General features: G+C 45.9%; 1 protein-coding gene across 1 annotated transcript; it reads right to left on the minus strand.

The window, feature by feature from the left end:
• Window positions 1–7,131: 7,131 nt before the first annotated feature.
• Window positions 7,132–24,265, minus strand: COPS7B (COP9 signalosome subunit 7B). The gene is made up of 7 exons (XM_024201714.3): window positions 24,191–24,265; window positions 20,475–20,651; window positions 19,092–19,167; window positions 11,966–12,054; window positions 11,157–11,359; window positions 9,487–9,592; window positions 7,132–7,385 (listed from the first exon to the last, which is right to left on the minus strand). Exons 2-7 carry the CDS (start codon window positions 20,634–20,636, stop codon window positions 7,227–7,229), a joined length of 795 nt encoding a protein of 264 aa, XP_024057482.1. The 5' UTR covers window positions 20,637–20,651; window positions 24,191–24,265; the 3' UTR covers window positions 7,132–7,226.
• Window positions 24,266–25,844: the final 1,579 nt, after the last annotated feature.

The following is a 25,844-nucleotide window of genomic DNA, read 5'->3' on the forward strand; positions in this document are numbered from 1 at the left end:
ATCATTTAAAAATCCAATGTAGCTTTCATGAAGCTGTTGAGTACTTTCTATCAAACGGGACAAAAATAAGCTAGTCACTTTCACTCTCTGGTTCTCACACATTAGCAGAATGCTGCACAGGGTTTGGGTAGAAACGCTGTAGGGGAGGCTTCATACGGGACTGGGACTCAGGAGGTCTGGCTTCCTGATTCTGCCACTGACTTGCTGTGTGACCACGGGCAAGCACTTAACCTCTCTGCCTCAGTCTCCCCATCTACAAAATAAATAGGGTAACATTTCTCTACATTGCAAGGATGTCGGAATGCCTCCCTTTGTCTTTTAAAAGACAAAGTTTCCTCTGGGAGGAAAACTCTATACAACTCAGTTTTTATCCAAACTGATTTTTACAGAACCTAATTTTTACGGTAAGTTTAACTTCACAGCATCCCTTCACCACATCTTTTTATATAACTATCTAAGGTAGTTCAGGAGAGCTGGTAGTTTCTCAGAGACAATATTAAAGGCACAACAGCAATCTATCCTGATGCAAAGGAAAGACGGGAAGAATAGGAAGAGGTCAATATGACTGCAGCAGGAGCTCTTTAAGATCGGAGTATCAAAAAGGAATCCTACAAAAAGTGGGATCAAGGACAAATTGCTAAGGATGAGCACAAAAGAATAGCACAAGCAGGAAGGGAGAAAATCAGAAAGGTTTAACTCATTTTATGAGTTAGCCTAACCAGGGACATAAAAGGCAATAAGAAGAGGTTCTAGAAATAGATTAGGAGCAAGAGAAAGACAAAGGAAAGTGTAGGTCCACTATTTACAGAGGAAAGAGAACTAATAATGGATGACACCAAGAAGGCTGAGATGTTTAATGCCTATTTTGGTTCAGTCTTCACGAAAAAGGTTAAATTATAACCAGATGCTTAACATAATGACTATGAACAACAAGGGGGAAGAAACACAAGTCAGAATAGGGAAATAACATGTTAAAAGAAAGTTTAGATAAGTTGGATGTATTCAAGTCGGCAGAGGCTGATGAAATTCACCATGGATACTTAAGGAACTTACTGAAGCAATCTCAAAAGCATTAGTGATCTTTTTAATGGAGGACAGGTGAGGGCCCAGAGGACCGGAGAAGGGCAAACATGGGACCTATCTTTAAAAAGGGGAACAGAGGACCCAAGGAATTCTAGCCCAGCCATCCGAACTTCAATGCCTGGAGAGATACTGGAATAAATTTATGTACTAATCAATTTGTACCCACCTGGAGAATAATAGGGTGATTTGTCAAGAAAAAATCATGCCAAACCAACCTAATTTATTTCTTTAACAGATTTACTGGGTACACAACTGGGTTGAAAAACCATACTCAATGAGTGGTCATCAATGGCTCACTGTCCAACTGGAAGAACATATTTAGTGGGTCCCAGAGAGGTCTGTTCTGGGTCAGGTACCATTCAACATTTTCATTAACAACTTGGATTAGTGGAGAGTATGCTTATAAAATCTGCAGATGATACCAAGTTGGGAGGGGTTGCAAGAACATAAGAACAGCCAGACTGGGTCAGACCAATGGTCCATCTAGTCCAGTACCCTGCCTTCCAACAGTGGCCAATGCCAGATGCTTCAGAGGGAATGAACAGAACAGGGCAATTATTGGGTGATCCATCCCCAGTCATCCAGTCCCATCTCCTTGCAGGCAGTTTAGGGACAGCCAGAGCATGAGGTTGCATCCCTGACCATCTTGGCTAATAGCCATTAATGGAGCTATCCTCCATGAACTTATCTAATTCTTTTCTGAACCCAGTTATACGTTTTGCCTTCACAACATCCCATGGCAACGAGTTCCACAGGTTGACTATGCGTTGTGTGAAGCTGCACTTTGGAGGGCAGGATTAGAATTCAAAATGACCTTGACAAACTGGAGAACTGATCTGAAATTAACAAGATGAAATTCAATAAAGACAAGTGCAAAGTACTCCACTTAGCGATGAAAAATCAAATTCCCATTTTGTACTTGTGCAATAACTGGCTAGGCAGTAGGGCCGCTGGAAAAGATCTGGGAGTTAAGAGTGGATCACAAATTGAATATGAGCCAACAATATGATGCTGTTGTGAAAAAGGCGAATACCATACTGGGGAGTATTAACAAGAGAGTGTTGTATGTAAGATACAGGAGGTAATTGTTACACTCCACCTGGCACTGGTGAGGCATCAGCTGGAGTGCTGTGTCTAGTTTGGGGCACCACACTTTTACGAAAGATGTGGACAAATTGGAGAGAGGCCAGAGGAGGGCAACAAAAATGATCAAAGATTTAGAAAACCTGGCATGTGAGGAAAGGTTAAAAAAAACTGGGCATATTTAGTCTTCAGAAAAGACGACTGAGTGGGGACCTGATAAGACTCTTCAAATATGGGAAGGGCTGCTATAAAGGGGACTATGATCAACTGTTCTCCATGCCCACTGAAGCTAGGACAAGAAGTAATGGCCTTAATCTGCAGCAAGAGAGAGAGTTAGAAAGGTTTTCCTAATATCTAACCTAACTACGAGGATAGTTACATTTACATTTCTGGCAGCACTGCAGTGAATAAAACTGGCTCCCCGTTTGTTTCAAACACTCCACACATCTTTCCCATAGGATAGGTGGAATTTTAAAGACACTGGGTTTGTGTATTTTCTTCTCCCAACAGGAACCGAATGTTATTCACTAGAATTCACCGTGCAGGGCAGATGGAAGCGTAAAGTACCGGGGCTGTATCTTGCTGCAGCTCTCCTTCATGGGGAGAACTCTTTCCCACTGGCATTCTGAACCACCACAGCCTCCCCCCAACTCCTGTTGAGAGTATCGGATAGGTAGCTGAAGATCCCAAGCAACCCAGTACTGTCACTGGGGTATCAGCTTGAGGAGCAAGCCCCCAATCTTGCAACTGGCTTCAAAGGGGCAGACCCCTGCATTTCAGTCAACGCAGAGGCAGGTGTAGGATCGGAGCCCAGGTCTAAATGCAGAAGGACCTATCAGTGTAGCGGAGTGTTATTCTTACTGTGCTTGACAGAAGACTGGATATTGTTGGATCTGTCTTTCCGACAGGTAGAGGAAAGGGAAGAGGAACAGGTTTCAAGCAGTCAGAAGACAAATTAATAATCAGCATCCCCTGTTGCTCTGCCCTGTCCCAGAAATGCCTGACGTTATCTGGCATGCTGTGAGCCATGGCAGGGGTGCCAATAGACATGAGTTGGGAGGAGGCACAGCTCAGAGATACGGCAGCCTATTAGTGCAACAGTAGGCTGCGTCCCTTGCTGCCATTCTCCGGCTCCGTGCTCAGCTCCATAGTGAACAAGCACCAATGAAAGGGGAAGTGCAGAATACGAAGCAAGACAGTAAAGCGCTGAAGAAGGGAGGGGAGGGGCGACTGCTCCCTCTGCTTTGTCTCTCCAGCTGAGGCAAAGGATCTTGGCACCTCGCAGCTGCAGGAGGCAAATGGGCGTTATCGGGAGCAGCATGATCACCAGCCTGCTGCGACCGTAAAATGGAGTCTGGCATGAAGCTATCCCCAACACCTGGGAGGCACGACTGGGGCACGTTGCATGTTAGCAGAAGCAGCTAGCATAGGCTGGCACGGAGCAGGCGAGCCCAACTGATCGGCTTTCACATCACTTATTGCGCAGCACAGATCCACCTCTCCACTTCCACGTCCCTCTTGTGGCGTTTCGAGAGGCGCTAGAGGCTCCACCCCCTTCCCCACCGGTCATCTAAAGCCCTTCATTCTGTCATTCAACGTCCATTACCACATTAAGCTGGTTGTCCAAACTCCTACACGGCTCAACTCCAGGCAGCAGCGTCCATTGCAGTCACTGGGCGTTCCCACGCCTTCCCATGCTGTCTGTGGCCACGCTGTCCCGTTGCTCCTGGAATGACTTCCAAGCCTTCCCTCAAAGCTCAATTCCCAAGCTGCAGCAGGGCTGTGCATCTCCCCCATGCACTGGATTTCATTTAGCAAGGTTTGTCTCAGACCCAGCCCTCAGAGCAGGGATTCGCTCTCTCTCTGTACAGCACATGGTCCGCACTCAAACATGTAAGTGATTAGGGCAAAGTAGCTTGTTTTCCTCTGCGCTCCACCCCCAGCTCTCTCACCACAGTGCACAGAAGTAAGAATTCATTCTTTACTCAAGGCACGGCGCAGCTTTCCCTTGTTTCTCTACTAAACGAAGGCACTGCACACAGCCGTGAAAATAAGGCCTGAGCATCAACGGGGTTTTCAGATTTTTGCATAGAGCTCATGACAGTGTAAAAACTTGAGGGTGAGGCGGCTTCGGCAGACTGAGGCTGCGCCCCTTCAGCACAGCACAGTGGGTGAGACGGGCAAAGAACACGAACTAGGCCAATTCACCCATCTGATCCCTGCAGGCCACTGGTTACTGAAGACCTCAGCTTCTTTCAAGACAGTCAACTTGAACCTGCCTCCTCACAAAAAGGCAGGTGTTGGACATGAGCTAGCAGTAGAACAGGTGAGGATGGAGGCTCAGGAGATTGAGAATGTGGCCGCGGAGCCCTTTCACCTCTAGGGCACCAGTTCACAGCCAGTCTTTTTGGGGGTGGGGGTTTGCACAATGACTGACAACAGTTTTTATAATATATGGAGATATCCTATCTCCTAGAACTGGAAGGGACCTCGAAAGGTCATCGAGTCCAGCCCCCTGCCTTCACTAGCAGGACCAAGTACTGATTTTGTCCCAGGTCCCTCAGTGGCCCCCTCAAGGATTGAACTCACAACCCTGGGTTTAGCAGGCCAATGCTCAAACCACTGAGCTATCCCTCCCCCTGTGGGCAGTGGCCGTGCAGCACTGTACCCTGAATTCCCCAGTGGGGCTCAGTCTGGGGGCCCACATCACAAAAATCCAACGTAGCCCCCCAGAGGCCAAGGAGTGAGCATGCAGGAAGCTCACACGCTTCTTCCCGCCCGGCAGAGTAGAGGCACCTTTAGCCAGGCAGCGTGGAAAAGCTAGCACAGCTGCTGCCTAGGGAAGGGATATGTTCAAAGACTACAAAGACAACTTCATGCTCTAGGCTTGTCAATACAGCATCTGTCACCAGCACTTGGGCTTTTTAGTTAGTTTGCGAGCTTGGGGGGGAGGGGGTGGGGGCACAGAAGAGGAAAACAGTCAGGAATCAAGGGAGCTAATCCAGAGACAGCCTTGTTCCTCACATGTCAGGTTAAAGGTATTTTAGATAGTCCACCTGTCTCCACTATTAGTGGTGGTTGTGTCTGTGCATAGGTGAGAAGAGTCATTTACTTCTGCAGACTCATGCCAAACCCTAGAACATGCTCTAGGGTAAAGAATGGGAATGTGCAGAGAGCAAAGAATTCAAGCTACCAATAAGAGGAGGGTGGGTGTGTGCCTAGCATGGGACACACCTATGTAAGGCGAGCTGAAGCTGTTGGTGGTTGAATTATAGCAAGGTCCTGGCCCCGTGTTCCCCTAGAAAAGCCTCAGAAATGCTGCTCTTTGTACCGAAGGATCCTTTGGTTCCCATAGCAGACATGAGCTTCTGCTTATACAGCCGGCCTTTCCCAGCACAGAAGTTGCTTCTCACTGCAGAGTGGGTGGATAAACTGAAAGGAAGATGGGCCAGGCTGTGAAATAGTGCTCAGACAAGCTGACTGTCCCTCCCCGGGAGTGCCTCGCTTTGTGCAGACTGCGATAGCAAAGTATGACAGTCTCATTCCTGCTGGTCCTGTGCGTAAGGGGTTAAGACTCAGGAGACCTGGGTGCAGGTCCTGGCTCTGACACAGACCACTTACATGAACTTGGGCAAGTCACATCTCGCTGCATCTCAGCTCCTATCTGTACAATGGGAAGGACACCTCCCTGCCTGCCAGGTGCGCGTGAGGATGGAGTCAGGTGTCAGCGAGGTACTCCGATAACCCAGCCACGAGGGCCATGTCAGTACCCAGCTAGCCTAGCCAGGGCTTGCCCACGGCTGCTCCAAAGCCAAGACTCCACTCCTACATTAAATCAGCATTTAATTGGTTCCAAAATGCACTTTTTCATGTGAATTGCAGTTTAGATCTCAACCCTGCCCTCCCCTTTAAAAAAAAAAACAAAACACAAACAGCCACCAACCTCCCCCACGAGGTGCAAGTCCCCTGAAGTTAGCCTGTAACAAATATCAAACACAAAAAAGGGTCAAATGTTTTAGAGTCACAACAATGTACAAAACTCCCAGGGCTGCTTGTGAGTAAAATACAACCTGAAACTGTTCAAGTTCAGAAAGGCTAGTAAAGTCCATCGCTTCAGCAAGGGGATGTCACTGCCACGCCTGTCAGCGGGTTCTGGGCCACTGGCCTGCCACCAAGCCACAGCGGCTCCTCTTCCACACCAAACGTCGTCTCCAAGGAAGATTTACGGTATTATGCTTTAAAGATTTCAGGAAGGGAACAATTCACAAGCAGCCCTGGGAGGGATGCAGACACACTGAGAAGGAACGTGACTTCCAATAGGTCCCCAGCCAGCTGTAATACGGAGAGCTCGAGAGAGAGCAGCTTGCTTCCTCCTTGCTGTGCTGAAGCCTCACAGCCGTAGCCTAGTTCTTTAAATCAGTGGCAGATTAATAGGGCAGTAAAGAGATTAGTAAACACAGCCCAGCACTGGATCTCACCTTCACAGAGAGAGGTAGAGTGTGAATTAAAATACAGAGGGATCTGGGGAAGGCTGAAGATTTCAATGTAGCGCTGCTTCTGGCCTAGTAATGTTTTGCCTTCCCTTTGGGATTGGAGAAGTCTGTGTTGGTAGCTTCCTCTCTCCCAGCCTGGAGCTTCAATAGCCAAGTCCCAATCTTGGGATTCAGCCAGTTGCCATGGTAGACGTTATCTTGAACTCTAAATCAGCATGGCAAACTCCTCACAAGAGGGAGCATGGGAAGGCTGGCTGGGAGGGAGCAAAACCTTCCACAGAGATTCCGTTCCCCTGGTGTCGCAGGTTTTCTGCCCCTTGTGGGAATTCTCTCTGGCTGAAAGTCCCTCTTTAAAGGCCTAGGAGAACAGGTGGCATCTTGGATGTGAATGAGATTTGCACAGTGTAGCTTAGCCAGGCACGGCCGGTTTGGGGCTGTATTCAAACAGGGCTTTTATATTTGCCAGCTTGGAGAGGCCTGGCCCAGAACCCACCGAAAAGGAGACACGGGGCCTTTGTCGCTCCTTCTGTCGTCACTCCTGGCTGAATGATGGCTACGTGGCAGGTTCTAGTGGCGGCTGGAGACCAGCCCTTTGACTTTGGACATCTTTTTTGTGGGCTGCCTTTGCTCTGCGTGGGGAGGGCACTCCCGCTCTGCCAGCTGCTGTTCCATCTCTTGTGCTGATGATGAGGCCGTGGCTTTTAATGTTTTCTTTATGTTTGTGACCTGGGCGAAAAGAGAAAGCGAATGAGCATTTGCTTCTTTCACCCCCACTGCAGAGAGGAAGCCCCTTCCTAAGCACAGGATGGAAATGCCCTTGAGTTCGAAGAGTAACTCATCACTGGATACAAATCTCCCCATGCACACACATTCTCTCAATCTGATTTTATTAGGTGTTGGTATTAGATGACCTGACCTGATAATACTCCATGTTAGACCTGGCTTGGAGGCAACTGGGGGCTGCAGATACCGGTTACTAGACACCAGGAGTAGCACAGTGACAAGCAAGAAAGACTTTCCACTGCCTGATTGCAGGAGGCAGCCAGCTCACCGGTCCACAGATCTCAAGTGTCAGGGAGAGCCTGGGATACGTGGGGAGGAAAATACCCCACACCTAGAACAGCTCTGCAGAGCGAAGGGAAGGGAAAACCATTCGGACCAATCAGCCAGCTGATCCACAATTCTCCTCCAAGGTAGGAATGGAGGCTACCCTCAAGACCTGGGGTGTGTTCGACGAGCAAGCACACAGTGGTATGCTCCCCATGCACCAGGAAACAGTGGGAAGTGCCATCTGCATGGCACCTCACCCTCCAAACACCGGACCTCAGGGGGGTGCCACGAAAAGAATTAGTGAACTGACAAAAACAAATGCAGCCTGAAATGAGCATAGAAGTCAGGAGTCCAGACTCCCCAGGGCTAGAAACACCCGGCAAACCAAATGTGTCCTAAGTATCAGGGGGTAGCCGTGTTAGTCTGTATCCACAAAAACAACGAGGAGTCCGATGGTACCTTAAAGACTAACGGATTTATTTGGGCTTAAGCGTTCATGGGTAAAAAACCCACTTCAGATGCACGGAGAAGTGGGTTTTTTACCCACGAAAACTTATGCCCCAATAAATCGGTTAGTCTTTAACGTGCCACCGGACTCCTCAAATGTGTCCTGGGTACCAGTCAAATCACTGCATATAAACAGCTTCAAAAGACCAGCATGAACCTACTGGGATGCAGGATTGCAAGAAACAAACCTCGAGCTACAGTCTCAGGAGGACTGCTCTCACTTTTGCAGTTGTAGTTTTGTTTTCACAAGCAATACAATCAGCAGAGACTAAAACCATGTGCTTATGCTGCCCTCTGTTGGCCATCTCTGAATATTACAGGAATAGGGGAAAAACATTTTGGCTCAAATTTTCAAAAAGCGATTTCAGGATTTTGGGTGTCATTTTGGGGGTACTCAAGTGGACACGTTAAATCGACCAGACTTTCAGAAATTGTTGAGGACTCATCCAGTGAATGACAAACCTCTATTAAGGGAGTTTATGTTGGGTATCCAAAATCACTAGACAGTTTTGAAAATGTAGTCCCTTGGGATGGCAGAGGGCTGTCCAGGTTTGCAGGGTTAACAAATGAGGCACTCTCAGTGATGGAAGCAGTTTTCAAACACACTTTTTGCAGCTACAATTTAGGGTTTCTAAGGAAAGAATTTACCACACTTTCACCACTTCAGATGGAATTCAGAGGGATGTCTAGGAATGGCTATGGAGAGATTTTTAACGACATTCCTAGGTTTACAATAAATTAACTATTTTTTCTTATTCCTTCTGGATTTTCATTATTCACAGTGAAATCTAAAGTTGTAGAAACATCAGATTTCCGTCGTGTTTTGTGTGTTAAAAAATTGGTTTCCTAACAAATCAACGCAAGGAGGTCCCAGCAAGTTTATAAAGGAGGACTCAGAAACCCACACATCAGAAGGTCAGTGGTCAAATCTGGCTTAGCCCATCAGTGAAGTTAATATGGTTGTGAAGAGGAGGAATCCAAGTTCTTTCCTAGAGGGTGCACCACAAGATTAGCACACCTGTGTGGCATGATTGTCAGTCTCCACCTAGCAGAAGCCCTGGACTGAATAGCAGGGAGTGCTGCAAGGTAAGAATTGAGGGACATCGGCAGTGCAGTGCAAAGGACGGTTACAAGACTCCTGCTCACACTATGTGTTAGCCAGGCCCCTTAGTTTCTCACTTTAATGAGCACAGAAATTCACCAAAGAGAAACTTGAAGGTGTATCTGACACGCTCATCACCAGAGCAGACAGGAGTGATTCTACACCTACCTCTGTCTCTACCTGCTGCTGAGTTCGGTTGTGGTTCTCTTTGTACTGGTTGGCTCTAAGCACTTGCTGTTCGATTCCTAACAGAACCGCTTCACACCCATCGCACCTGAAAATGTAACAACACTCGTGTGTTCAATGCTGGACAGTTTGAAAGGGACACTCAGTTTGAAAAAAACAAAACAAAACAGTTCTGTCTGAAAGTTTGGGGGCTTATATTTAACATTAGCAGCAAAGATGATTAGAGTTGAAAGAACTGAGTGGAAAAAGATGTTTTATTCTATTGTTTCAGTGTTTACTTTGTGTAAAAAGGTTTGAACATGTATCTACTCAGTTTTGCTGCTTTGTCGATGGCCAGTCTAGAAGGAGCTCACATGTATACACTTCCTTGCGCCCTGTAAGAAGATATTTGCCAGCAGTAGCAAAGCCAAACAAAAGAGGCAGTAGAGAGGTGTGTGAACAGAGAGGAAGCAGGGGCTGGTCCCAGCATGTCTGGTGGAGTTGCTCTATTAGATCCACCACAGAGAAGCCAAAAAACATGTTCAAACCTTTTTAAAAAGTCAGGAATTGCTACTTAAAGGGGGATATATCAGAAACTGATTTTTTTTAGATTACTCAGAAAATAAAAGTCACACTGACAAGGTCCCCCTAAGAAATAAACAAGCAGGGTGACAAGAACACTCCTCCACTCAATGACCGCTTCAGCTCCCATTCACAGTGGGAAGGAATGGAAAGGGATCTGAAGTGGGTTCAGAGTTGCACACCAAGCAATGTAGAAAGATCCAAGAAGCTGCTGCACTCCTTCCTTGTAGTGAGGGGGAAGCAGGAGTGGAGAAGGGAAAAGAGAAAAACCAAGTGACCCAGGTTACCACACTTCCACAGCTACTTAATCTTTGTTATTTCTAATGTACCCATAACGGCTAGGCAGTGACTGTATTATGTAGTCAACTGGGAATCAGTCACAGTCCCTGTGGCCTAGAAAAGTGGCAACTCCTTTGGGTAATGAACGAATCCTACAGGACTGAAAGGCAGATTACTGGAAACTTGATAAAAAATACACGAGAGTAACCAGAACAAGATGGTCTCAGCCAAAAGCATGAGGTCTGCTTCATCTCCAGCAATGAAGGGAGGCCTACAGAGATATCTGAAACACTTCAGAGGTGAAGTTTAAAGTACTGTGACTCTGAGATACAGTTTGTTAAGAATTGCCTGAGTAATTCTCATCACCAGAGGATTAGTGGACAAATCTGTCTTTGCTCATTAGAAAAATTAATATGATAGGAGGAGGAAGGTGTCATTCTACAAGATGTCTGTCTCTAGGTTGAGGCCATGATGTCAATTTGGCATGACTGTAGGAGAGGCCCTAAAGCAAAAAGCCGAGGTAACTAAGGTAAGAACTGAGGTAACTTCAGAATCTGAAACCAGTAGTACAACTGGATGTATTACTATGACAGCGTCTGTAAGAAATACTGGAGAGGGTATCAGGGTTTTTGTCCAGGAGGGACCCTTTGCGAAGTGACTTTTCATGGTGTAAGAGTGCTAATGAATGGAATATGCTGAAACTAAGCTAACATTTGATTCTTACAGGACTCAGAAAAAACCAGGGCAAGCTATTTCCTTTGAGACATTCCTAAAAGGCAAATCAGACAAGGTGGAGGAGCCTCCTGCCTCACCATTCTTGGAGTGTTTTAACAATATTACTGATGTCCTTCTTCTGAATGTCTCTGCCGATACAGAAATCCACCTCCAGCACCTGGTTGCGCTGATCCAGTTTCCCCTGAATAATGTCTGTATACACAGCTTCAATGATTAGATCTTCCAGCTCCCTCAGATTCCTCATGTCCAGGTCTTTGAGCAGCACAGAGTAAGGAATGCACTAGAAACAAGAAATCCAAGTACAAACAGTCACTTGTGGGTCCAGAATGGAAAGTTGAGCATAGTCTGGAAGTAGGGTTTGTAGAAGCTTGCAATCAAACAAACATTTATTGTACACATCCTGCAGGTAAACAGCGAGTGGGAAAGTATCAAATAGTATCAAAGGAAGCAGATACTATTAGGTTACGCCACACATAAGACATTCCTGTAAGCTTTTATTACAGTAAGTTCTGGAGAGTGGGTTGGGGCGGCAGCACTGTGGAAGGTAAAATAGCCAATTCCCTTCCCCACCCAGAATTGACAAGATTTTCAAGAGGTAGATGGGCGATTGGGTCCCGCCTCCATTAGCCAATCTGATTTCTCCTCCCAGAATGCCCATTTCTCGCTCTTTATAGAACTGTTCAGCCATTCCAAGCTCTCACTCCTTGGAAGTCCTTCATAAGTTACTGAGTCCCATGAATACAGGGGAGCACTGTACATTGCAGGTAATTTTCCAGTCACAGGTTTTCCAGAGCACACATGCAGCCTAATGCAAACCCGAGTACAATACTTGGATGCCACTTGCAGAAATGGCTGGCATTACTTAGCCAAGATTTCTATATTTTACCTTCATTCTGGCAGCCAAGCTTACAATAGTTAAGTGTTTCAGCTTGTTCTTCTGGGCCCCCGTTAACTCTGGCAGGTTATCCTTGTTTGCTGTTCAATGTAAAAAAAAAATTGAGAACAAAGTTACGGATTTTCCTTCAAGAATTAAACAAAACCTTCAGATTAAAGTCTTCGACTGAGTTACACCCTAGAAGTCAGTAGCACTAAGTACTCCTGCTGCTACGAAGGGGTGCTACTGAGAAGGCAGTGCTGCCATAGGTAACAGCTGGACCATACCCAAGGAGAAACAGAGGCAGAATTAAAAAGAAAGTCAGTTATTAACTGTTCTAATTCCAAAACCAGAACCACAAAAATACAGAACATAATTCACATGTCTACAGGTGAAATCCTGCCAAGACATATGGTTAATATTTTGTTTCCAAGACCAAACTATTTGTCCTCTTTCAGTAAGCTCATGCTAACAAAACCTTGGACTTTGGTTTCACCAACTGTAAAATGTGGATGATACTTACTACTTTGAAGTGCTTGGGAATTATGCATGAAAGTGTCAAACATCAGGTTCATGGAGAGAAGAGAAATTATTAATCTAGATTCTTCTATGGCCATCCTATCACCGCAGTATCCACATGCCTCTAGTGTATTCACAAACAGAAGGGAGGCTGGCTGCTTTCAAAAGCAAAGGCGCTCTTTGGAATACATGTGTTAATGAAAGAGTTAGTATTTCCGTGACACTAAGGTTATCTTACTCATCTCACCCAATTCTTTCCATTTTGGCCTCCTCTGTCCCGTACCCATTTTTATTTGGAAGGCGGTGATTACTCTCTCCCTTACTATCTTACTTACATGGGAAGGGGAAGCTGAAGTCCAGGATATTAGTGAACATCCCTACTCTTACAAGCCATGCCCTGGGATCTAACACTCATGCAGAGCAGACTGGTCCTCTAACTGGTCACATCCTAGAGACCCACAGACTGCAAAGAATTCATGAAGCTTGTGCTGGCTCCATATCTACCGGAGCTTTCACCCCAATACATCTACTAAAGCTGTTCTCCAGATTTTACAACTCAAGTGCTCAGATACTACTGTGATGGGCATCAATGACATTCTGGGCAGACTTATTTGTAAAGCATTGTGATACTCTGGATTCAGGCTGCTGCTCACAAATATTAAGTACTGCACTGCATCAGAATTGAAGTGCAAGCACAAAGGCATAGCAAGGTTAGAATGCACCTTCAGATAGACATGCTATCCTGATTCAGATTTGGTGCCTTTGAAATTATATACAAGTGGCTATTTCCAAGGTGGCATCCTGGTGGACATGTCTTTATTTTGCTTTGCCACATGAAGAGGTTATAGAAGCCTAGGAGCAAGATAGGGCTTTTGTATGACACCCTTGAGTACAGCCAATGGTTTCCAAGCAAGAAGGCTCTCTGGCCTGTTTTAAGGCTGACTAGAAAAGCTGTTCCTTTCTGAGATTCTTCCCTTTGTAGCTAGTTTCTCAGTATTCCAAAAACACAGCAAAGCCTAGACTACAGCACAGGTTTAGTTCCTGCCAAGTATCTCCCAAACAAAGATGTTTAAGACATTCAAGTGGAGACAAGCAACTCAACCCAGTCAAATTGTGACATTGATAATTACACTTCTAAGAACTCACTAGTAGATGCAGTGCTTTTATTTAAACAGATAGCGAGGGGCCAGTTTCCAAAGACAGACATGTGCAATTGTGTGTGAAAAGCACATGCAACTGTGTGCCTAATCTGCATGCAAAATTATCACAACAAATAAATTCAAACTGAACTTTTGCACATAAAAATGGACTATTTGTCTAACAGCCTATGCGCATACACAAATACTGTATTTGTTCACACACACATTCACTACACAAAACATGATACAAACCTTGTTTACCAAGTTTCAATTCAGAATGGATTTTCAAGAATAGGTTACAAACCCCTGGAAGGGGAGATTCTCTAATCGGTACCACTCTAATTTCAAAAGAGATGGAGAGTTTGTCCTCTGCAGAATGAGTGTGTTTTGAATCTTAGGAAGAGAGCGTGAATACCGGTGCAAGTCAATTCATGTCACAGTGATTCAGCCCAAGAGAGGCTAGTAAAATGCCCACTCTAAACGTCTAGACCAGCACGTAACAGTCTGGCTATTGCTGTTCTTCCATAGTCAGATGAAAAAAAGATTTACATAAGAATGGCCATACTGAATCAGACCAAAGGTCCATCTAGCCCAGTATCCTGTCTTCCAACAGTGGCCAATGCCAGGTGCCCCAGAGGGAATGAACAGGACAGGTAATCATCAAGTGATCCATCCCGTCGCCCATTCTCAGCTTCTGGCAAATAGAGGCGAGGAACACCATCCCTGCCCATCTTGGCTAATAGCCATTGATGGACCTATCCTCCATGAATTTATCTAGTTCTTTTTTGAACCCTGTTATAGTCTTGGCCTTCACAACATCCTCTGCCAAGGAGTTCCACAGGTTGTCTGTGCATTGTGTGAAAAAAATACTTCCTTTTGTTTGTTTTAAACCTGCTGCCTATTAATTTCATTTGGTGCCCCTCGTTCTTGTGTTATGAGAAGGAGTAAATAACACTTCCTTATTTACTTTCTCTATACCACTCATGATTTTATAGACCTCTATCATATCCCCCCTTAGTCGTCTCTTTTCCAAGTTGAAAAGTCCCAGTCTTATTAATTTCTCCTCATATGGCAGCCATTCCATACCCCAAATCATTTTTGTTGCCGTTTTCTGAATCTTTTCCAATTCCAATGTATCTTTTTTGAGATGGGGCAACTACATCTGCACGTAGTATTCAAGATGTGGGCATACCATGGATTTATATAGAGGCAATATGATATTTTGTGTCTTACTGTATATCCCTTTCCAAATGGTTCCTAACATTGTTAGCTTTTTTGACTGCCATTGCAAACGGAGGGGATGTTTTTCAGAGAACTATCCATAGTGACGCCAAGATCTCTTTCTTGAGTGCTAACAGCTAATTTAGACCCCTTCATTTTGTATGTATAGTTAAGATTATGTTTTCCAATATGTATTACTTTGCATTTATCAACAATGAATTTCATCTGCCATTTTGTTGCCCAGTCACCCAGTTTTGAGAGATCCTTTTGTAGCTCTTCACAGTGCCTCGGACTTAACTATCTTGAGTAGTTTTGTATCATCTGCAAATGTTGCCACCACACTGTTTACCCCTTTTTACAGATCATTTCTCAATATGTTAAATAGGACTGGGCCCAGTACAGACCCCTGGGGGACACCACTATTTACCGCTCTCCATTCTGAAAACTGACCTTTTATTCCTACTTTGTTTCCTATCTTTTAACCAGTTACCAATCCATGAGAGAACCTTCCCTCTTATCCTATGACTGCTTACTTTGCTTAAGAGCCTTTGGTGAGGGACCTTGTCAAAGGCTTTCTGAAAATCTAAATACACTATATCCACTGGATCCCCCTTGTCCACATGCTTGTTGACCCCCTCAAAGAATTCTACTAGATTGGTGAGGCATGATTTTCCTTTATAAAAACCATATTGATTATTCCCCAACAAATTATGTTCATCTATGTGTCTGACAATTTTGTTCTTTACTATAGTTTCAACTAGTTTGACCGGTACTGAAGTCAGGCTTACCGGCCTGTAATTGCCGGGGTCACCTCTGGAGCCACGTAACGGTGCAGACCCACCGCCAGGGCGCCTCCTGCTGGTCCTGCTGGGAATTAGCTCTCTTGGCCCACCAGGGCACCTTTTACTAGCAGTGTCTCACTCACTGTTACTTCCACTTCCTCCACCGTCTCCACCATCTGGACCCGTGTCGCTCCCGGACTGTGGCGTCCTCTTCGGGACACTTCCTTTCAGCTGTGCCCCCTCTCCCCGCTTTCGGGGGACAGACGGTCCTCAGTCCTTCTACTTGTTTCAGTGGCCAACTGCAGTCTCTAGTATAGCCCCTTCAGGGCCTACTTTCTTGGGCCACTTCCCCATAGCCCCAGCACCTTCTCTGCCCCTTTGTGTCAGGGCCCCAATCTGGCAGTCATCAGCCTAGAGCTCTCCCAGCCCCTGCTGACCCTGCCCAGCCCTGCTCTGTCTTAGGTTCTTCTCTCTCTCTCTAAGAGCCAGTTCTTCTCCCTTTGCCCTCCAGGAACAGACTGCCTTCCTCTCTGCCCTGCAGCCTTCTTATAGGGCCCAGCCTGGCCCTGATTGGCTGCTTTCAAGCCTCCACTTGATTGGCTCCCATTAAGCCCTTCCATGATTGGCTGGGGCTCTGCGCAGCCTCTTTGGCTTTCTCTAACCCCTTCCACACCAGAATGGGGCAGCTGCCTCACTACAAGCCCTTTTTAAAAATTGGCGTCACATTAGCTATCCTCCAGTCATTTGACTACAGTTAGTAGTCCTGCAATTTCACATTTAAGTTCCTTCAGAACTCTTGGGTGAATACCATCTGGTCCTGGTGACTTATTACTGTTTCATTTATCAATTTGTTCCAAAACCTCCTCTAATGACACCTGAATCTGGGACAGTTCCTCAGATTTGTCACCTAAAAAGAATGGCTCAGGTTTGGAAATCTCCCTCAAATCCTCAACCGTGAAGACCGATGCAAAGAATTCAATTAGTTTCTCCACAATGGCCTTATCGTCCTTGAGTGCTCCTTTAGCATCTCAATTGTCCGGTGGCCCCACTGGTTGTTTAGCAGGCTTCCTGCTTCTGATGTATTTAAAAAAAATTTGCTAAAACTTTTTGAGTCTTTGGCTAGCTGTACTTCAAATTCTTTTTTGGCCTTCCGAATTATATTTTTACACTTCATTTGCCAGAGTTTATGCTCCTTTCTATTTTCCTCACTAAGATTTAACTTCCACTTTTTCAAGGATGCCTTTTTGCCTCTCACTGCTTCTTTTACTTTGTTGTTTAGCCACGGTGGCTCTTTTTTGGTTCTCTTATTATGTTTTTTAATTTGGGAGATACATTTAAGTTGAGCCTGTATTGTGGTGTCTTTAAAAAGTTTCCATGCAGCTTGCAGAGATGTAACTTTTGGTGCTGTGCCTTTTAATTTCTGTTTAACTAACCGCCTCATTTTTATGTAGTCCCCCTTTCTGAAATTAAATGCTACAGTGCTGAGCCTCTATGGTGTTTTCCCCGCCACAGGGATGTTAAATTTAATTATATTATGGTCACTATTACCAAGCGGTCCAGCTGTATTCACCTCTTGGACCTGATCCTGTGCTCCACTTAGGACTAAATCAAGAATTGCCTCTCCTCTGGTGGGTTCCAGGACTAGCTGCTCCAAGAAGCAGTCATTTAAAGTGTCAAGAAACTTTATCTCTGCAGCCCGTCCTGAGGTGACATGTACCCAGTCAATATGGGGATAGTTGAATTCCCCCATTATTATTGAGTTTTTTGTTTTAATAGCCTCTCTAATCTCCCTGAGCATTTCACAGTCACTATCACCATCCTGGTCAGGTGGTCAGTAATATATCCCTACCGATATATTCTTATTATTCGAGCAAGGAATTACTATCCATAGAGATTCTATGGTACAGTTTGGGGTTCATTTAAGATTTTTACTTCATTTGATTCTACACTTTCTTTTACATAGAGTGCCAATCCCCCACCAGCACGACCTATTCTGTCCTTCCGATATATTTTGTACCCTGGTATTACTGTGTCCCATTGATTATCCTCATTCCACCAAGTTTCTGTGATGCCTATTATATCAACATTCTCATTTAATATGGGGCACTCTAGTTCACCCATCTTATTATTTAGACTTCTAGCATTGGAATATAAGCACTTTAAAAACTTGTCACTTTTTAGCTGTCTCCCATTACAACTGAATGATGCAATTGAATGAGACTTTTTTTTCATTTGACTGTTTCTCATCAGATCCTACCTGTATTTTATTTTCCATACTCTCCTCCTTACTAGGACATAGAGAATCTCTATTAGTAGATCCTCCCCTAAGGGATGTCTCTGTCCGAACCATGTGCTCTCCGCACATGTCGGCTTTCCCCCAGCCCTTAGTCTAAAAACTGTTCTAAAATCTTTTTAATTTTAAATGCCAGCAATCTGGTTCCATTTTGGTTTAGGTGGAGCTCATACTTCCTATATAGGTTCCCCCTTTCCCAAAAGTTTCCCCAGTTCCTAATAAATCTAAACCTCTCCTCCCTACACCATCATCTCGTCCACGCATTGAGACCCTGCAGTTGTCTGTCTGTCTAACTGGCCGTGCGCGTGGAACTGGAAGCATTTAAGAGAATGCTGCCATGGAGCTCCTGGACTTCAATCTCTTACCTAGCAGCCTAAATTTGGCCTCCAGGACCCCTCTCCTATCCTTCCCCATGTCCTTGGTACCTACATATACCATGACCACCAGCTCCTCCCCAGCACTACACATAAGTCTATCTATATGCCCCGAGAGATCCGCTACCTTCGCACCAGGAGGCAAGTCACCATGCAGTTCTCCCGGTCATCATAAACCCAGATATCTATGTTTCTAATGATTGAATCACCCGTTACTAATATCTGCCTCTTCCTAATAACTGGAGTTCTCTCCCCCGGAGAGGTATCCTCAGTGTGAGAGGATACCACATCATCATCTGGAAGGAGGGTCCCAACTATGGGATCGTTTCCCTCTGCTCCAGTTCGATGCTCTCCTTCCCTGAGACTTTCACCCTCCTCAACAGCACAGAGGCTGTCAGACCATTCTACTGTGTCCCAGAAAGTCTCATCTATGTACCTCTCTGTCTCCCTTAAACCAGCTCAACCACCCTGGTCTCCAAAGCCCGTACACGGTCTCTGAGGGCCAGGAGCTCCTTGCACTGAATACACACATAGGGCAGGTAATCATACATGCTGCATTGGGTGCAATAAACTGGGTAGCCCCCACTCATCCAGAAAGCCTCTGACAGACAGAATTCTACCCTTAGATCCTTTCAACCTGCCACATTCATGGAGACATCACACACTTGGGTAAGTCAGCTACCTTGAGCTTCCTGGCTGGAAAAATGAGAAGCTGCACAAGCTAGTTCTGAAGAGACTGCACTACCCCCACTCACAGCCCATTCAATCTTCACCAGGTTCTAAGAGCATTCGTGAAGTGCAATCTCTTACCTACGTAATCTGGATACGTTCCGTAAGCAAACAGGTTCAGCAACTGGAAATAAGCAGCATTAGGCCCTTCAGCAAGCTGGAGAGGAGGAAAGCAAAAGAAATCTTACGTAAGCCAATAGGATATTGGTATACAGCTTCTCCACAGTGTTGGCTTTAATTCCACACAGAATATGTATCTTTTTAAAAATACATAAAAGAAGGGCTATTTTCAGTTGTCAGAGGGCTGGACCCTTTCCAAAGTCATGTAATCAGCACAACATTTCAGTAGTTTAGAATCAGGATGATACAGCCAATTCCATGTATTAGAACTTGAGTTTAGTTTATACAGTCAGCTGCTTCATGCAGCATCTTAAGAGAGAAAATGAAGAACGTGTCCCCTTCAATTCAGCTGTGTATTCTTATCACATGACAGATGAGCAGATTATGGGGCTGGTTGGTTAAGAATCCTTACTGGCCACTGGGAAACTGAAACAGTTAACCTGCAAAACCACAAACAATCTAAAAGCAAAGCAGGTTAGAGCATTTTAAGTTGTCTGCCTCAAAGTTCTGTACTTCCTCTGACAAGCAAATATTGCACTGGAACAACAGCTGTTACACTAGCCTGGGTTGGTATTTCAGTTCTCCTAATCTACATGATTTGCTGCATGAAAAAACTGGGAGGAAACCAAAAATATAAATTGATGCTAAAAACTGTTGACGGCATTTTTGGCCATGCACAAAAGCCTGTTTGGAAAGCTGAGCTTCCTGTGTGCCATACTGCCATAACAGCAATCAGCAGAGGTGCTGGAGCTAGATCTCACTCATTGTAAGAGACAGGGAGCTAGAGAACACTCTGTGAGCAGGAGGGCTCTGGGATTCTGGAACTTGCTCCCCATTTTGCTCTGACACAGCCCAAACGTGGTGATCTTCTGGGCATGCTGCAAAATACATCTGTGACAGGAGTTTTAGAGAAGGCTAACGGTATGCTTCCCAGAAAAATGGCGGAATATAAAGGAGCTTTTTTGCTGGTGGCTGGCTGGCTGAAATAGTAGTTTAAATGATTATTTTAGTGTTGCTGAAATTTTATTGTATTAACAGTCACAAGTTAGGATGCCTGGAGCCTTGCATAGGCATCATTTTATTATTTAAATCCAAATAAATACATATGACAAAAGGGATCCCCTCATGTATACCAGGTCCTCACAATTCTCTGTAAATCTGTCATTTTGACTCAGGGCATGATAGAAGCATTGGAAAACTGTGGTAAATTGTGTCAGGCTTTCCCCAAGATGGAGATTTTGCCATCCTAGTCTACTATGTGCATGGAAATTCCTAGGAGATCCCTTAAACCAGGAGTGGGGGGGGGTGAGAGGGGGAGAAAAGAGATAGAAACTTAACTCTTACCTCTTGCACGTTTGTTAACTCCAACAGCTCGCCAAAGACATAAACCCCAGGAGCCTCTAGCACTTGGTTTATCAAAGCAGTCAGAGCTGATCCGTTGGTGCCTTTGGCTAATAAAATAAACTGCTCAAGAAGATTGCAGGATGGTTTCTGTTCTCCTGCCATTCTAGATTTTTCAATCTGCCAAAAAAGAAATGGTTTTAATGACTCTTTCCTCCATCTTTGTGCAAAGCACTGCTTGGAAGCATGTCCAGGATGGTAACATTCCACACTTAGCTTTGCCTCGTTTTTCATGATAATTCAGTGCTAGTGATGAGTGCAGGACTAAGCCCTGGAGGCCAAAGTCCTATTTATCCATAGAGCAGCAACAGCTCAGGCACTAGCTTTAAAAGCTTCCTGCACACTGTCCTGCCAACGTGCCTCACCTATGCCCTGGAAGGGCTCCTTTAGGACTAGGAAGGGGGGGGGGGTTCAGATTCCATGGCCAATTCAGGCTTTCAATTCTTTTGAGACTACCAAGTGGTGACAACATTGGTGGTGGGTTTTGTGATGTTTACTAGGAACTGGCTGAGACTCCTTCCACCTCACAACTCATTACACAGCAAACGAACAACAACTGATTTAACCCTTTATATATACGTAAAAAATAATCCACTTACATAGGCTTGTATAGTGCATCTTTCCCAATAGTATCGGAATACCTGTCAGTTAACAAGGCAGGAACACAGAACTCCAACTGCTTTCAGAGCCAGAGGGGAAAATGAAAAAGCTCCGTCACTAGTTTACTTGGTTACTGTGCATTTTTGCCAACAGGGCAGAGTTAAATTGATTTGTGTTAATTACAAGGCTTGAATGATAAAAAAAAAAAAAAAAAAAAAAAAAAAAAAAAAACCTTTCTTTATAAAGGTAAATCTTTGTCTTCAATTCTGGTCCAATACATCTGACCTGTTTCTTCACTCTGAGCATTATAATTTGGGTTCTGAAATGTCAAATCCAGTTACCAGCTGACAAGTTCAGAAAATAAATAAATGTGGTAAATTACAAGTCACGTGCAAGCTACAGTGAACTTGATCTCCTAAGCCCTGAATCACTATTGGACATGATTTTTTCATGTTCTAGTTACAAAGGACATATTCTGGTGACAATTTTAAGATCTTGTTGTTAACCTTTCTGTCCGCATTAGTCCCATTAGTAAATACCCAGGGTTCTGGGTGGGCTTGTACTGCCTACACTGAAGCACAGGCTGCTGCAGCTTTACTACTCCACTATCCAAGCTAGTTAGATTAAAGTTAGCTCACGTAGGTCTACTTGAGCTGCCATCACACTCTGTGTTGGCAGTATAGTTACCCTGTGTCTCCAAATACATCTAAGGGGTAAATCAGTTTTATCATCTGCTTTCACAGAAAAGGCAACTTAGGCACAAAGCGGTCAAGTGACTAACTCACGGTCACACAGGGAATGTGATAGAACTGTGAATGAATGAGGATTTCATGGCTCCCAGGCATTTGCCTTAAGCACAAGACTATCCTCCAAGGCACTACAAGTGCTGAATGTGTTGTACAAGATTGTGACAGAGTAGGTTTTCCTGATCCTCTTGTGAAAGTTGTGCAAAGTCTCCACCTCTTTTATTTTTAAAATCACAAGTGACAGAGGCACCATAGTGTTACTTTCTGGTTTCCGGGTATCATTTGAGGCTACCAGATTAAGACTAAATAGATTTTTTAAGCCTGATGAAAAGCGATTGCTATGTAGATGAAAGAAATATTTTAAGGTAATTTATCAAAGGACAATCAGCATCACAAATGCAACATGAAATTATGGCTGCCCTATAGGAAACATTCCCTTCCTCCAGCTTATTTTTTGTGTGACCTATGAAACAGCATAACTTTGCATTTATGTACTTTCATCAGTAGCTCTCAAAGTGCTTTCCAAGACTAGGTAAGTATTACTATCCGCATTTTACAGATGAGTAAACAGACTCGAAGGTGAAATAGTTTGCTCAAGAAGATAGCGAGTCGGTGAGAGATGGATACAGAACCCAGATCTTCTGACTCATTTCCAGACCCTAGACAATGGGTCAGGGCTACCTTCCTGAAAGAAATTGATCATTTACCAATTTTGCTGGATTCTTTCTTTGGATCTGTTCTGCTGTCCACACTCCAGATTGCACTTTTCCACACAGCCAGTTGTGTACACACTTTTCTGGAAATGCCATCCCCAGGAGCATGTTGGTAGCACAGAAGCAAATGGCAAGCCTGGCATGAGTGGCCCAGTGGGAAAATCATTCATTATTTCTTCTTCAGTTTGCTAAGAACTGAGGAGGTAGGTAGGTTTTGTTTTCAGTTCAAATGAGCCTGGCAAGCCATACACCCAGTATTTTCAATTGCACAGTCGTACTTGTCTCATAGTCACATTTCACTTGTTCATACAGTGTTTTTGGTTGTCTAGGCTGGTGCACAACAGGATTTTTCCACCCTATTTGTCAAACTTCACATTTCAGGTACATTTTTATCTTTCCAATACAAAACCGTGCATGTTTGCTGCCTGAAAGCTCCAGAGACACAGGTGCAGTACTCATTGCCTGGATTTCTTCCTTCCACAAGTCCTAAGGCAGGGTCAAGTCAAACTGACCCTCAGGAGTGAAAGGGAAAAGAACATACAGATTTCCCACAGCGACATACTATCCAAAGATCAGAGCAGCTAGGGCTTGGAGGTCAGTGTGAGTGCAAGGGAGAAAGCAAGGGGTTTCCTGGATGTAGCAGGCAAACCACTCAGAACAAAAAGGGTTAAAGCTGAATGTACTGTGCATCCTCTGTGTAGAACTATTTGCCTCCAACAGGAGGAGCATAACAGAGGTCTCTGCAAATGCCCACGTGTTTAGACCATAATCAGAAACTAATTCAAACTGGCAAAGGGCTGGAAGGAAAATAAAGAGTCCTGGAGACAGAAACCTCTCATTGCACAGGACACATAAATATTAAAGGCAGACTCAAGTTACATAGCTCACACCTACAGGCAGACAAAGCTACCAATTCACACCAAGCGCTGGGAATGCACCTTTCACCGAAGGCAACAAGAAAACTGCTAGTTTACACCAGAGCACATTAACCCCGTCTTCTCCACCAAAGCAGTAGAGAGTGAAAGTGTAGGTGGGCAAGAAAGAGACCCTCTCTCCACCCCTCATGTAGATGGAAAGGAAGGGGACAATGAAGATCCCAGAGACCCATGGGGGGCCCAGTCAGGGAAACCCCTCTCCCAGGGTAGCTCAGAGGAGTTCGGGGGGAGCCCAGTCAGGGAGACCCCCTGGCCTGGGGTATGTTAGAGAAGAGAGAGGTCCAGGGGAGCCCAGTCAGGAAATCCCTCCCCCGGGTTAAATTAGAGAAGAGCGGGTCCATGGGGGCCCAAAGGGAGATCCCCCCCCCAGGGGTAGCTCAGAGAAGGGAGGGTTCATGGGGGGGGGCAGCCAGGGAGACCCCCGATAGCTGTGAGGGGGCGATGGGAGCCCAGACAAGGGGAGCTGCGGGGGAGGGGTCGATGGGGAGGCCTCGTCCCCTTAGAGAGCATCGGGGGCCTGGAGCCGGGAGACCCCGGCAGCGGCGGGGGCCGGTAGCCATGGGGGTGCTCAGGGGCGCGGACGCCGGGGAGCGGTGAATAGAAGCGGGGGCGGGGAGACCCCTCGAGCCACCCTAGGGGCTGTGGGAGCGGAGGGGGGGCCTCACCTGCCTGCTCCGGCCGCCTCCGTCCGGCTCCCGGCGCCTCCCCCGCTGCTCCTCAGGCCGCCATGACAGCGGCGTCCTGCGCTCAGCTCCTTCCCCCGGCTCCCGCCGTTTGCGCACCGCGTTCCGCCCGCCGGCCGGGCCCAGGGGCGGGGCAATGGGCGCGCTGCCCGCTGCTCAGCCTGGGACAGGGTCAAGGGAGCTGACATCTGAGCGTTATTGGCCCTTGTCTGTGTAGGTCAGAGGTCAGGCTGGGGACAGGGTCAGAGGTCATACAGGGTCAGAGGTCATTTTAGGGTCAGGGTAAGACATCTGAGTGTTCTTGGCCATGGTCTATGTAGGTCAGAGGTCAGGCTGGGGACAGGGTCAGAGGTTAGATTAGGGTCAGGGTAAGACATCTGAGTGTTCTTGGCCATGGTCTGTGTAGGTCAGAGGTCAGACAGGGGACAGGGTCAGAGGTCAGATTAGGGTCAGGGTAAGACATCTGAGTGTTCTTGGCTATGGTCTGTGTAGGTCAGAGGTCAGACGGGACAGGGTCAGAGGTCAGGCAGGGGACAAGGTCGGGGTAAGACATCTGAGTGTTCTTAGAATCATAGAATATCAGGGTTGGAAGGGACCTCAGGAGGTCATCTAGTCCAAGCCCCTGCTCAAAGCAGGGCCAATCCCCAACTAAATCATCCCAGCCAGGGATTTGTCAAGACGGGCCTTAAAAACCTCTAAGGATGCAGATTCCACCACCTCCCTAGGTAACCCATTCCAGTGCTTCACCACCCTCCTAGTGAAATAGTGTTTCCTAATATGCAACCTAGACCTCCCCCACTGCAACTTGAGACCATTGCTCCTTGTTCTGTCATCTGCCACCACTGAGAACAGCCGAGCTCCATCCTCTTTGGAACCCCCCTTCAGGTAGTTGAAGGCTGCTATCAAATCCCTCCCCACTCTTCTCTTCTGCAGACTAAATAACCCCAGTTCCCTCAGCCTCTCCTCGTAAGTCACGTGCCCCAGCCCCCTAATCATTTTCGTTGCCCTCCGCTGGACTCTCTCCAATTTGTCCACATCCCTTCTGTAGTGGGGGGACCAAAACTGGACGCAATACTCCAGGTGTGGCCTCACCAGTGTCGAATAGAGGAGAATAATCTCTTCCCTCCACCTGCTGGCAATGCTCCTGCCAATACAGCCCAATATGCCGTTGGCCTTCTTGGCAACGAGGGCACACTGCTGACTCATATTCAGCTTCTCGTCGACTGTAATCCCCAGGTCCTTTTCTGCAGAACTGCTGCTTAGCCAGTTGGTCCCCAGCCTGTAGCGCAGTGGGTCTCAAACTTTTTTACTGGCGACCCCTTTCACATCACAAACCTCTGAGTGCAACCCCCCCCTTATAAATTAAAAACACTTTTTTATATATTTAACACCATTATAAATGCTGGAGGTAAGCGGGGTTTGGGGTGGAGACTGACAGCTCGCGACCCCCCATGTAATGACCTTGTGACCCCCTGAGGGGTCCCGACCCCCAGTTTGAGAACCCTTACTGTAGCGGTTCCTGGGATTCTTTCTTCCTAAGTGCAGGACTCTGCACTTGTCCTTGTTGAACCTCACCACCAGATTTCTTTTGGCCCAATCCTCCAATTTGTCTAGGTCACTCTGGACCCTATCCCTA

The sequence above is a fragment of the Terrapene carolina genome, unplaced genomic scaffold (genome assembly GCF_002925995.2).
Source record: "Terrapene carolina triunguis isolate 2854851 unplaced genomic scaffold, T_m_triunguis-2.0 Scaffold88, whole genome shotgun sequence".
NCBI lineage: Eukaryota > Metazoa > Chordata > Testudines > Emydidae > Terrapene > Terrapene triunguis.

What these genes read in the sequence shown, in the direction of transcription:
- COPS7B (XM_024201714.3), bottom strand. Translation starts at nt 20,636, where the DNA reads ATGGCAGGAGAACAGAAACCATCCTGCAATCTTCTTGAGCAGTTTATT. An exon ending in GTTAAAACACTCCAAGAATG is followed by an intron (nt 9,593 to 11,156) that starts GTGAGGCAGGAG and finishes TTACATTTTCAG; the next exon opens with GTGCGATGGGTGTGAAGCGG. An exon ending in AGCAGCAGGTAGAGACAGAG is followed by an intron (nt 7,386 to 9,486) that starts GTAGGTGTAGAA and finishes CTTTTCGCCCAG; the next exon opens with GTCACAAACATAAAGAAAAC.